The 12,019-nt window shown below is 60.2% G+C and overlaps 1 protein-coding gene across 6 annotated transcripts in view; it reads right to left on the minus strand.

Moving 5' to 3' along the window:
- Positions 1 to 12,019, minus strand: part of CLSTN1 (calsyntenin 1) — a 69,442-nt gene that overhangs the window by 20,423 nt on the left and 37,000 nt on the right. For 4 of the 6 annotated variants that reach the window (XR_009865891.1, XM_062190400.1, XM_062190398.1 and 1 more), the window contains exons 3-4: positions 1,532 to 1,561; positions 367 to 562 (exon numbers count right to left, since the gene is read on the minus strand). Coding sequence is in view for 5 of the 6 variants with exons in the window: in XM_062190400.1 (XP_062046384.1) it covers positions 367 to 562; positions 1,532 to 1,561 (226 nt within the window). In the remaining variant the exon portion in view is untranslated. The remainder of the gene's footprint in view (positions 1 to 366; positions 563 to 1,531; positions 1,562 to 12,019) is intronic. The other 2 variants (XM_062190399.1, XM_062190396.1) reach the window with 1 other exon arrangement.

The following is a 12,019-nucleotide window of genomic DNA, read 5'->3' on the forward strand; positions in this document are numbered from 1 at the left end:
TTGCCTCACGCCCCAAGGCCAGCAAGTGGAGCAGAGGCTAGACCTCGAAGCCTGCGCCTCTGTGGTTCCCAGGCTGGACCATGCCTGGGTTCCCCGCCGAGGCCCTCGGCATGGACAGCAGAAGACAGCTGTGACACCTGAACAATCCCCTTGGGCAAAGGGGCCTTGCTGGCCGCTTCACTAACGCAGACCTTGGTGGGGTACGAGGGTGCACAGTTCCAACCCCGGCCCGTGCCAGCAGCCGTTGCAAGGACACACAGGCGCTCCCTGCCCCCAGAGCACTTGCAAGCCGACCCGAGCACAGCCTTCGCCTCTCGCTTCAGCATCGCAGGCAGCCCGGGGCCGGGCACACGCGCCCCCGCTTACTTGTGAGACTTCTTGGCGTGGCCGCCGTCGGGCCCCTGCCCGCAGTCGTAGGCCTGGAGGGTGAAGCTGTAGTCCTTCCGCAGCTCGCAGTCCAGCTTCTGTTTGGAGCGAATCAGCCCCTCGCCCGTGGCCGGGTCCACCACCACCGCGTCAAAGGGCACGTCCTGCCCGTGGATCTTGAACCCACAAATCTCACCTGTGGGGTCAAGGGCAGACAGGTGAGGGCGGCTGCCCGCGGCCCCGCGCGCTGCCCCCTCCCGGAGCCCTCCCCACAGGAAATAAAGGACAATTCGGCAGCCAGGGGTGGGGTGGGGGCCCGTGGACAAAGCAGGGGCGCTGTGCTTGGACACGGTAAGTTCTGGGCTTTAGTTAAAAAAAAAAAAAAAAAAAAGCAGTTCTGGCTTTCCAAGCAGCTTGTTCACTTTGCATGCATGCAGGAATAAATACGAGAGAGGGCACGTGGGCAGGCATTCCACAGGAGCACTTGAGACAGCTCGGGGGCCAGGAGTCCCGTTAGCAAACAGCCAAGGCCCGAGCACCCCAGAGCCGCCCCGGCGCCCGGAGAGGCAGCTCTTCGGGTCTGGACCAGAGAGAGGCTACAGGCACATTAAGTGTTGAGAGGAAGAAGCGTGAGCTATGAGATCAGCACCGTAATTACAGAAATTCTGTCCAAAGAGAAAAATCAAAAGCAGCAAGTCTTCCTGTGCAATGAGCCTGGCTAAAATCAGGGAATCGAACAGACCACTGATGAGAGCGGTAGAAATACCAACTCCTCAGGCATCCATTTCAACAGCCGCCGCGGGGACGGAGCCGCCGGGCTTCCCTTCGGCTCGCAGCCCTGGCGACGCCGGCCGGGAGGGGACTGCATTGCGGTGGGCCCTGGTCTCGCTGGCCGGTGGGCAGCAGACCCAGCCGGGACTCGCCCGGGCCCGCAGCCCACGGCGAGGCGCCACGTGTGCCCCCCAGGTTCAAATGGATGTCTGATGCCCGGATATTTCTAACCGAGGGTCTCGTTACATACGATCTCCATCAACGCGTTTAAAACAGAAACAGAGTAGGAGAGGGACAGGGCCAGAGCACGCAGCTCTCAGGTAGGGCTGATTCCCCATATCATGAGCGTTAGTGGGTTAATATTCGGAAGGGGGTACAAAGAACCCTTTATCACCTTCTTTGGTGAATGTCACCTCAAAACTCTCTGAAGGGAGAAAAGATAAACCCGTGTCAGTAATACAGGAGAGAACGAGCATGGAACACACAAGGTGCACACATCACACCGGGAAGCTCCACTTGTGATTTAACAGCAAACCCAGCAGCCAGCCACCAGCCCCGCGCAACTGGGGCGTGGGCGGCACAGCGCCGCTCGGGAGCCAACGCCCGCACCTGCTGCCTCATTCCCGCGTTATTCTGGTTGGGGTGAACCGCCCCTAGAAGCTGCCTAACGCCTGCAGGCATCACCAGCATCTCTCCACTCACAGACAGACGATCACCACCCGCGCGTGACCCTATCTATCACTGCAGTTTCCAGGTTTCCACTCTCCTGGTGGCATTCACCCCGTCCCTGGACGGAGGGAAAGGAAAACTCGGACCACAGCGTTCCAGCCCCTTGTCCTGGAGCTCAATAAACGGCAACAGTCTCCAATCGAAGGTACCCGGGCAGGGCAACACCGCAAACCGACTCCGCCCATGGGCGCTCGGGAACCGGGTCCAGCACGAGCCGGAGCGAAGCTACCATGGTCACTGTTCTCGGCACAGGAAACTCCCAGCCGACAGCAACCCTGCCAGCGCCACGGCCACGCGTGCGCGGACGCTCGTGGAGGCTCCTCTGCCCCCAGAGGAGCAGCGCCTGGGCTCCTGTGCTGAGTTCAGGATCCGCCCTCAGCTGTGCCGTTCCGTTCTGCCTGCTGCTGTTAGGGCTTTGAAGGTGGCTTCGCGCCATCTGTGGCCTCGGCGTTCTCTCACAGCCCCCGTGTCTAGGACGCACTCACCCTTGCCCACACGTGCAGCTGTGGTCGCTTCCTCGGCACTGCTACCCAGCGCTGAGACTCCACCGAGCTGAGGCCCGAAGCAGTGTTGAGTTACCTGGGCGGAGATCCCCCTCCCCTACCCCGCAGGTGCATTTCACGGCCACGCCCTAACTCTGGCTGTCACCTGCCCACACTCCCCACAGATCCGCACTGCTCAGTACGTAGGCAGCAGCCACGTGAGGACATCCCAGTTCAAACTGACCATCGCCGCCAGGTCCACGTCCTCACGCTGGCCATGCCACAGCGCTGGACCGGTCTCTTGTCATCACCGTGGGACCCTCAGGGGCAGGGCCATGCCCAGACCCCAGCTTGGCTGCACATCCAACTGGGCCACCGCCCCCTCCCTCACAGGAAGAGGTGAAGGCAGGAAAGAGCCCCTTCCCACTGAGCACTCGGACGGCCGGCTCTCGGTTTCTCTCCATCCACAGCGCTGGCTCTCAGATGGGTGTCTCCCGGCCTCATCTGGGGGCGCCGGCTCGTTTTCCCCGGGCAGCTCTGTGGCCCACGCATGATGGGTGTTCTCAGCGTGGGGCGGCCCACACTCACGTGTGAATGTATGTTTACCCCTCAGGGCTGAAGAGAGCCTGTCCTGTCTGCACCGGACACTGGTCTCTGCTGGGCGCCGTCCCCTCGCGGCAGGCAGCACCTGGACCGCCCGTGAGTGGGTCCGCGGCCCACGGCAGAGGCTTACTACACAGGCGCGGTCCACAGCTGCTTTCCGGACGCGGGAGGCCTGCTGGTCCCCGCTGGGAGCCGCTGCGCCACCCGAGGGCCTGCTCGCTTTCTGCCCTGCCTCGGCGTGTGCTCGCACTTCCTAACACACGCGGAGCAGTGCACGCTTCGGCTCAGGGGAAACTTGGAGGTTACTATTCTCAAGAACACAGAGGGACTTGGGATACCCGGAAGAAGCTCCTGGCTCCTGGCTTCAGATCAGCATGGCTCCAGCCATTGCAGCCATTTGAGGAGCGAACCAGTGGATGGAAGACCTCTCTGTATCTCCCCCCGCCCCCCGCCTCCCTTCCTCTCTAACTCTGCCTTTCAAGTAAATAAAATAAGTCTTAAAAAAAAAAAAAAAGCCCTCCTCCAACAAAAGGAAAGAAGAACACCGTAGGCACTGACACCGACAGGGACGGCGGCCGCTTCCACTGCGAGTGAAGTGCGGGTTGAGGCGCTGGGAACGGCCAGGGGAGGGGTCAAAGACCCCTGAGGGTCAGCCCGCGTGCTGAGACTGCGTCTGACACGAGCTGACTGGGAGGAGGGCAAGGGTCTGCAGAGGCGAGCAGCTCTTTTCTGGGGTGTCGGGCTGGGACAGCAGGAGGGCAGTGTGGAGAGCGGGGGGCACTGGGGCTTCCCATTTTAGACTTCCGGTGTGCAGGGAAGGCTCCGTGGATGAGATAATGTCTGAACGGAGACCGGAGGCTACCAAGGGGGTGAGTCACTGCCCAACAGCAGGAGCAGCAGGTGCAAAGGCCCTGAGGCAGGAGTGGGGAGCCCTACGCCACCAGAATGGCTGAGCACAGGGGAGGAAAAGCGGACAAAGTCAAATGACAAAGACAAGCAGCCCCACGTCACCGGTGTCCGGCCTCCTAGGGTTTTCCTCCAAATGAGAAGGAAACAACTGGAGGGTTTTGAGAAGAGAAAAAGGTAAATAAAAGGCTCTAAGAGGGTCAGGCAAGGGGCGAGCATGGGGTGCAGCAGGTTAAGCCGCCACTTGTGACGCCAGCGTCTCTTGAGTGCCAGTTCGAGCCCTGGCTGCTCCGCTTCTGACTCAGCTCCCTGCTAATGCGCCCGGGCAGCAGAGAGGATGGCCCAAGCACTTGGGTGCTGTCTCCCACACAGGAAACCTGGATGGAGTTCCAGGCTCCTGGCTTTAGCCCGGCCCAGCCCTGGTGTCATGGCCATTTGGGAGTGAACCTGCCCCCAATCACTCTGCCTTTCAAATAAATCAATCTTAAATTGAAATTCATGCGTGGGGCTGGCGCTGTGGTGCACTAGGTTAATCTTCCGCCTGCGGTGTTGGCATCCCATATGGGCACCGGGTTCTAGTCCTGGTTGCTCCTCTTCCAGTCCAGCTCTCTGCTGTGCCCCGGGAGTGCAGTGGAGGATGGCCCAAGTGCTTGGGCCCTGCACCCGCATGGGAGACCAGGAGAAGCACCTGGCTCCTGGCTTCGGATCGGCGCAGCGTCGGCCATAGTGGCCATTTGGGGAGTGAACCAACGGAAGACCTTTCTCTCTGTCTCTCTCACTGTGACTCTACCACTCAAATAAATAGAATCTTAAAAAAAAAAAAAGAAAGAAAGAAATTCATGCGTGTGTGCGAGTGTGAAAATAAACTAATCTGAGGCAGGCATCTGGCCCAGCAGTGCAGACGCTCACTTCTACCCCGGAGGACCTGGGTTCAGGTGTCTGACTCCAGCCTCCACAAGGGGGCAGTGGTGATGCCTTGAGGGACTGGGTCCCTGCCACCCACAGGGGAGGGAGACCTGCATGGAGGTCCTGGCTCCTGGCTTTGGACCCCTGGCCATTGTGGGCATCTGGGGAGGGAACCAGCAGGTGGGCATTCTCTCAAATATGTCAATTTTTTTTAACTTTTTTTTTTTTTTTTGACAGGCAGAGTGGATAGTGAGAGAGAGAGACAGAGAGAAAGGTCTTCCTTTTTGCCGTTGGTTCACCCTCCAATGGCCGCCACGGCTGGCGCGCTGCGGCCGGCGCACCGCGCTGTTCCGATGGCAGGAGCCAGGTGCTTCTCCTGGTCTCCCATGGGGTGCAGGGCCCAAGCACTTGGGCCATCCTCCACTGCACTCCCTGGCCACAGCAGAGAGCTGGCCTGGAAGAGGGGCAACCGGGACAGAATCCGGCGCCCCGACAGGGACTAGAACCCGGTGTGCCGGCGCCGCAAGGCGGAGGATTAGCCTGTTGAGCCACGGCGCCGGCCAAATAGGTCAATTTTTAAAAATAAAACACTTTTAATTCAATTCTCCACAAATTTTTAGAAATACCTTTGTGTGTGTTATGTATTTTTTAAAGCTTTATTTATTTACTTGAGAGGCATAATTACAGACAGAGAGAGGGAGAGGTGGAGAGACAGAGAGAGAAGTCTCCATCTGCCGGTTCACTCCCCAAATGCCCACAAAGGCCAGAGCTGGGCTGATCTGAAGCCAGGAGCCAGGAGCTTCTTCTGGGTCTCCCACTCAGGTGCAGGGGCCCAAGCACTTGCTTCTATTGCTTTCCCAGGCCATCAGCAAGGAGCTGGGACGGGAGCTGGGACTCGAACCAGCGCCCACATGGGATGCCGGCATTGCAGGTAGAGGCTTTACCTGCTAGACCACCGCGCTGGGCCCATCTGATGCGCCATATTCTGGAAAGCCCCATCTGACTTCTGTGCTCAAATGCGTCCATCAGAGCACAAAGGCGGCTTCTGACCAGCACCGGGGTGGGATGGGGGGTGGGGCGCTGGGGGTGGGCTCCGGGGCTCTGCGAGCAAGGCCAGCCTGCCCGTGAGGGAGAAGCTGTGAGGATGAAGCCGCTGTGGCGGGAAGGCCGGCGGGCAGGTGTGCAGCGGGGCGGCAACCAGGACCCAGCCTTGCGCGTGCACCTGCGCTGCGATCTGTCACGGGGAGGCCTTGGCACAGCGTCTCCAAGGTGTGATTATCAAACACACAGATATAAAGTATTTAGAAACTCGTTATGTATCCCCAGGCTGCTCTCCCGAAGACTGGGTCCAACTGGTTTATAACGAGAAGAGCAATTACGTGTGTCTTCCCACGTCCCCCGATTCCGAGCACTCGAGTCGGGCTGCGGTGCGTCTCACCCCCTGGCCCTCACTGGGCTGCTCGCCGTCCACTGGGTCCACTGCCTCCAGCCCCCCGAGGGCTTCCTGTGGCAGCTGCGCGACCTGCACGCAGAACCCACCGGTGCAGCCACTTCGTGGGTCCGTGGATTCCTGCAGCCCTGGCGTGGAGTTTAAAGATGAGGATGAGTGAGGTGGGGCAGGTGCGCGTGCACACGGCGGCGTCATGCAGGAGAGGTGACGAGCCAGCCCAGCGGGGACTCCAGACGCAGGCGGGGACTTCGGGACGGCAAGGCTGGGCGAGGAGGTCTGGCCCCCTCCCGGGTTCTGATGGGGCCACGTGCAGAACGAAGGCCCCGTCAACTTCCTGCTCACGCGCCCGCTGCAGAGCGAGTTTATCAGAACTGCAGTGACCGACCACGGCCACCCACAGCCACTCCCCAGGTGTTCTGTCAGTGAGGCCCCCTGCCTCAGAGTCCACGCACAGCCGGCGAGCGTCCTCCCCCAACCAGCCCCACCCGTGTCTGCCAGCCCCTCCCCCTCCTGCCCACGGCACGGAAGTCACACGCAACACAGCACCACAGGAGCCGCTCTCCCTGGCCCCGGCCAGCTGAACTCCGCCTTCTCTCTGCCTCTCACCCCAGCGAGGGCCAAGGGCCGCTCAGGACCAGGGCTCGCCTTCCCCTCCCCCACCACCCTCTCCTAACAGAAAATCAAACAGCTAAAGGAACTTCACCGAGGAAGTCCTAAAAAGCAAGACGTAAATACAGAAACAACGGGTGAACCCAAGCAGTCCAGAGCTGACCTCGCCACAACCAAAGCCAGGGAGGGCCTGGGCCTCACGCTCCTCCACCTGGACCGTCCCGTGGAGGCAGCCCTGCTGCTCTGCCCACGTCTCCCTCGCCCACCCCGAGCAGGGGCCTCTCCCAGCCCTCAGGGTCCCTGCCCTCATTCACTCCTCGCAAAGGCGTGCGTGCCGGCTCTGACACATAAGGTGCTCTGGTTGCAAGCAACAGAAGTCCATGCCAGGCTACTCGGGCAAAGGGACTTCACTGGAACGCGGCTGGGATCTCACAGAACTGCCTGCAGGCTACAGACAGGGACCTGGAAACAGCCAGCAGCCCAGGCCGCTCCGAGACACAGGAAACACAGCAGTCCCACCTGCAAGGAGGAAATGGAGCCCCCACCGCCCCCGGCCTCTGCGGCTCTGCTCCACATTCACACCTCCAGGAGGGCGCCCACGTGCATCCCAGCCTGGGTGGGGCATGCGTGTCGCCAGACAGAGGGGGACAGCGACCGGGGTGGGGGGGCAGATAAAGATGGGGAACGCGCACTGCCCAGGCAGCAGGTGCCCACCGCAACGTCCCTGCCACCCACTAAGTTCCCTCTCCCACCTGCCTCGGCTCTCCTGGGCTCTGGTGCCCACGCCCACCGGTCAGGAATCTGGGCTGCCCCTCAGTCTGGGAGACCTCTGACTTCCTGGCTGACTGGTCCAGGCCAGTTTCTGGAACAAGCTCACGTGGGGCTCTAACCAGTACAGCCTTCTGGGAACCCTAAATGGACAGCAGCAACAACCCCGCACTCACTGCAAGGGCGAGGCTGTCCCGTGAGCGAGCCTCGGGCGCGGCCGAGCTGTCTGGGAAGCTGGCTCCACATGCGGTCCCCAGGCCCCAGCCCAAAAATCCTGAGGTCGCAGCTCGAGGGGCTGGGCCCTGCCATCTGGACGTTCAAGGAGCACTGCCAGACTCCGGCGCCTGGCTGGCTGGGACAAGCTCTCTGCTCCCCACTGGAGGTGTGGGCTCCAGTGCCTAGCTGGCTGGGACAAGCTCCCAACTCCTCTGCTGGAGGTGCAGGCTCCGGCGCCTGGCTGGCTGGGACGCGCTCCTCACTCCCCACTGGAGGTGCGGGCTCGGTGGGCTGCACCAACACAGGGAACGAGGGATCTAGTTGCATGCCCAGGGCCAGCACCGGCGTCCACATCAAAGCAACGGCTCGAGTCCGGACTGCTCCACTTTCCATCCAGCTCTCTGCTTAGTGGACTGGGAAAGCAGAAGATGGCCCAAGTCCTCGGGCCCCTGTCACCCACGTGGGAAACGTGGGTGCAGTTCCCGGCCCAGCCCTAGCTGCTGCATCTAACTGGGGAGGGAACTAGCAGAGGCAAGACCCTCCCCGCGGCCCCTCTCTCTCTGTCGCTCTGCCTTTCAAATAGGGAGCAAGGGAGAGAGGAAAATTGACTGCCCAAGAACACCCACCTGCCCAGCCCAGAAACCACAAGGATTCGAGCTGACTCCGGCCCACTGTCACCGCGCCCCCCAGGCTGACCAGTCACCTCCCCCGGGAAGCCCTGCCGGTCCCAGCTCAGCTGCCCGAGCAGACGCCACCATCCCTTGTGGGGGCGCAAGCCCTGCCTCACCTTCTCACCCTCTCACATAGCCCTGGACCAAACGTTCCAGCGCCCTGGCTCACCCCGGCTCACCCCTGCCCACGTGGGCTTTGTCCTCCCGCTAGGAGCATCAGCAGCGGCTTTGGGTACAGGGACCAGCTACGATGGCTTCTGTGGTTCTCCACAAGGCGTGGCGCGGCAGACAGCGCCCGCCCAGGGCACTCGGCAACGAGGCCAGGAGCGCGGGGTGGACCCCCCCCTTGACCCCGCCAGCCATCCTCAGCGCGCACCAATCACGGGTGCGAGGACCCAAGGCCTACTGAGCGAGCTCCAAGTGACCACAAAGGACAATCAGGTTCCCGTCCTCGCCCGCAAATTCCTTCTGGATTCTGTTTACAAGGCTGTTATTCAACCAACCTTGAGAAATCCCATTCTGCCCTGGGAAGACAGGAAGGCAGGAAGGAGGGGGCGGGCAGGCAGGTGCCGGCTGCTGACACGGGCGGAACAGAGGCACTCACTGCAAGCAGCTCCCAGACAAGGGTCACACCTTCAATGCGCCACCCCCTCTGCTTGCTCTGTGTACTGAGGACTTTAGGTTAGAAAGGGGGAGTAAGAAATTGCATCATTTAAAATTCCTAAAACACCTGTCAAACACCGAGATGCTTGCACCCTTGGTTTCACCCCACGAGGCAGTCGGAGCGGGACTGCTCAGCGGAACACCTGTCCGCGACGGCTTGCCCGGTGCTCGGAGACCGGGCACAGGCAGGCGTGGCGCTGCTGGGCCGATGAGCTGTGTGGTTTTGGGCGAACTCATTCGCTCCTCCGCACACATGTATGGAGCATCCACCCATGCCAGGCACTGACCCAGGACCCAAGAACAGAGCGGGAGCAAGCTGACAGCACGCTCGGAGCCGGGTGAGAGAGCCCACTGCGTGAGACTGCCGGGAACAATCAGGACGGGGAATCCACACAGAGCCCCGAGAACAGCTGCACCCTGGGAGCTCTTGGTCAGCATCAGCCGCCGCCCTCACCACCTCAAGCGAAACCTAACTACACAGGCAGCATCCGGCCGCCACATCCCACATCGGTGCTCAGGTTCCATCCCAGCTCTGCTTCCGAGTCCAGCTTCCTGCAGACACACCCGGAAGACAGACAGTGATGCCAAGGGGTCCTTGCCACCTACGCAGGGGAACCGGAATGAGTTCCTGGCCCCCAGTTTCCACCTGGCCCAGCCCTGGCTGTTGTAGACATCTGGGGAGTGAACCAGAGGATGGAAGATCTCTCTGTCTCTCCCTCTCTCTGTGACTCTCCCTCTCACATAAATATATAAAATCAAAAAACAATAAATTTGCTAAAAATTAAAAAGTAAGTTATCACCCAAACCAATTTAAGATCAACGGCACATCATGGGGCAAGGGTGGACGGGCGGAGAGATGCTACTGCGAGGGCACCCCCGAACCCATCCGGCTGAGTGGGAGCGGCCGGCCACGTGAGGCCTCGCTGCACAGGTCCAGGAAGGGCCAGGCGGCAGGGGCTGGGGGCGTTGCCAGCCGGCCAAGGGCTTCTTCCCAGGTGGGGGTGAGGGGACAGGACGCTGCCGCGAGGCAGTGGTGGACACCTGCTGAGCTCTGTGAGCACAGCGAACGCGACACTTTACGAGGCTGATCTTCCTGGTGTGTGAACTCTATCACCAAGAAGCAAAGCAAGATGCAAGAGTAACTGCACCCCCTCGTACCCCCCGTGCAAACTTCCAGAAGGAAAACCCTGACTTAGCTGTGAAAGGCCTGCACCTGAACCGCTCTCTGTGTTGTTTTAAAGAGAATCCTGGCCAGTGCCACAGCTCACTTGGCTAATCCTCTCCTGAGGCGCTGGCACTCCAGGTTCTAGTCCCAGTTGGGGCACCAGATTCTGTCTTGGTTACTCCTCTTCCAGTCCAGCTCTCTGCTGTGGCCCGGGAAGGCAGTGGAGGATGGCCCAAGCACTTGGGCCCCTGCGCCCGCATGGGAGACCAAGAGAAGCACCTGGCTCCTGACTTCGGATCAGTGCAGCGCCAGCCGTGGCGGCCATTGGGGGAGTGAACCAACGGAAGGAACACCTTCCTTTCTGTCTCTCTCTCACTGACTATAACTCTCTCTCTCACTGTCTAACTCTGCCTGTCAAAAAAAAAAAAAAAAAAGGAGAATCCTAGTACATTCATAAAAATGCCCAAGAATCCCCAGAAACACCGAACTTCGTAAGCATTAGTTCACTCCCAGTACATCTGGTTAATGATACAAAGTTAAATCCAATGAGGAAAAATCAGGCGCTGTTTACTGATGTTGCTTTTCCCCCGAACTGCTGGACGAGCATCCCACCCCTGCTTCCTCCAGGCCCGGCTCCAGGGAACCCAGCGGACACCGCGCTCCCTTGGGGCTGCTGGGGCTCAAACACAGACAACAGGACTGCACCCAGCTGCAGTGCAAATGAGCACATTTGTTTTTAGAGATTTATTTTTTATTTATTTGAAAGACTTACAGAGAGGAGGAGAAGGGGGAGACACACAGAGGGAGGTCTTCCATCCACTGGTTCACTCCCCAGATGGCAGCAACGGCTGGTGCTGGGTCAAGCTGAAGCCAGGAGCCAGCAGTGTCTTCCGGGTCTCCCATGTGGGTGCAGGGCCCAAGCACTTGGGCCACTTTCTACTGCTTTCTCAGGATTGTTAGCAGGCAGCTGGATCAGAAGTGGAGCAGCCGGGACTTGAGCCGGTGCTCATGTGGGACGCTGGTGTTACAGGCAGAGGCTTAACCCGCCGTGCCACACTGATCTGCTAACAATGTGATGGGGCTGCAGGGCACACTCCATCGGGCAAAGAGAGGCCCAGGGCAGTGAACCCAGAACCCTGGACGGCGTCACTTCTCAACAACGTGACCTGGGGCGCATGGTGCGGTGCCGTGAGTTGAGCTCGGGAGTGCCGAGATGCTGCCCACCTCCACTCCTGTCCAGCTCCCTGCTAATGCACCTGCAGGCAGCAGACGATGGCCCACGTGCTTGGGTCGCTGCCACCCTTGTGGGAGACCCAGATGGAGCTCCCGTCTCCTGGCTTCATCCTGGCCCAACCTCTGCTGTTGTGGGCATTTGCAGAGTGAACCAGTAGGTGCAAGATCTCTGACTCTCCCTTGCTTTAATAACTTACTTTATTTAAAAAAAAAAAAATACATGAACTGAGGGGCCAGCGCTGAAGTGTAGCAGGTAAAGCCGCCGCCTGCAGTGCCGGCATCCATGGGGCACCGGTTCAAGAGCCGCTGCCCCACTTCCAATTCAGCTCTCTGCTATGGCCTGGGAAAGCAGCAGATGACCCAAGAGCTTGGGCCCCTGCACCTGCGTGGGAGACTCAGAAAAGAGCTCCTGGTTCCTGGCTTCGGATCAGCTCAGCTCTGGCCTTGCGGCCATTTGGGGACTGAGCCAGTAGATGGAAGA

The sequence above is a fragment of the Lepus europaeus genome, chromosome 5, assembly GCF_033115175.1.
Source record: "Lepus europaeus isolate LE1 chromosome 5, mLepTim1.pri, whole genome shotgun sequence".
NCBI lineage: Eukaryota > Metazoa > Chordata > Mammalia > Lagomorpha > Leporidae > Lepus > Lepus europaeus.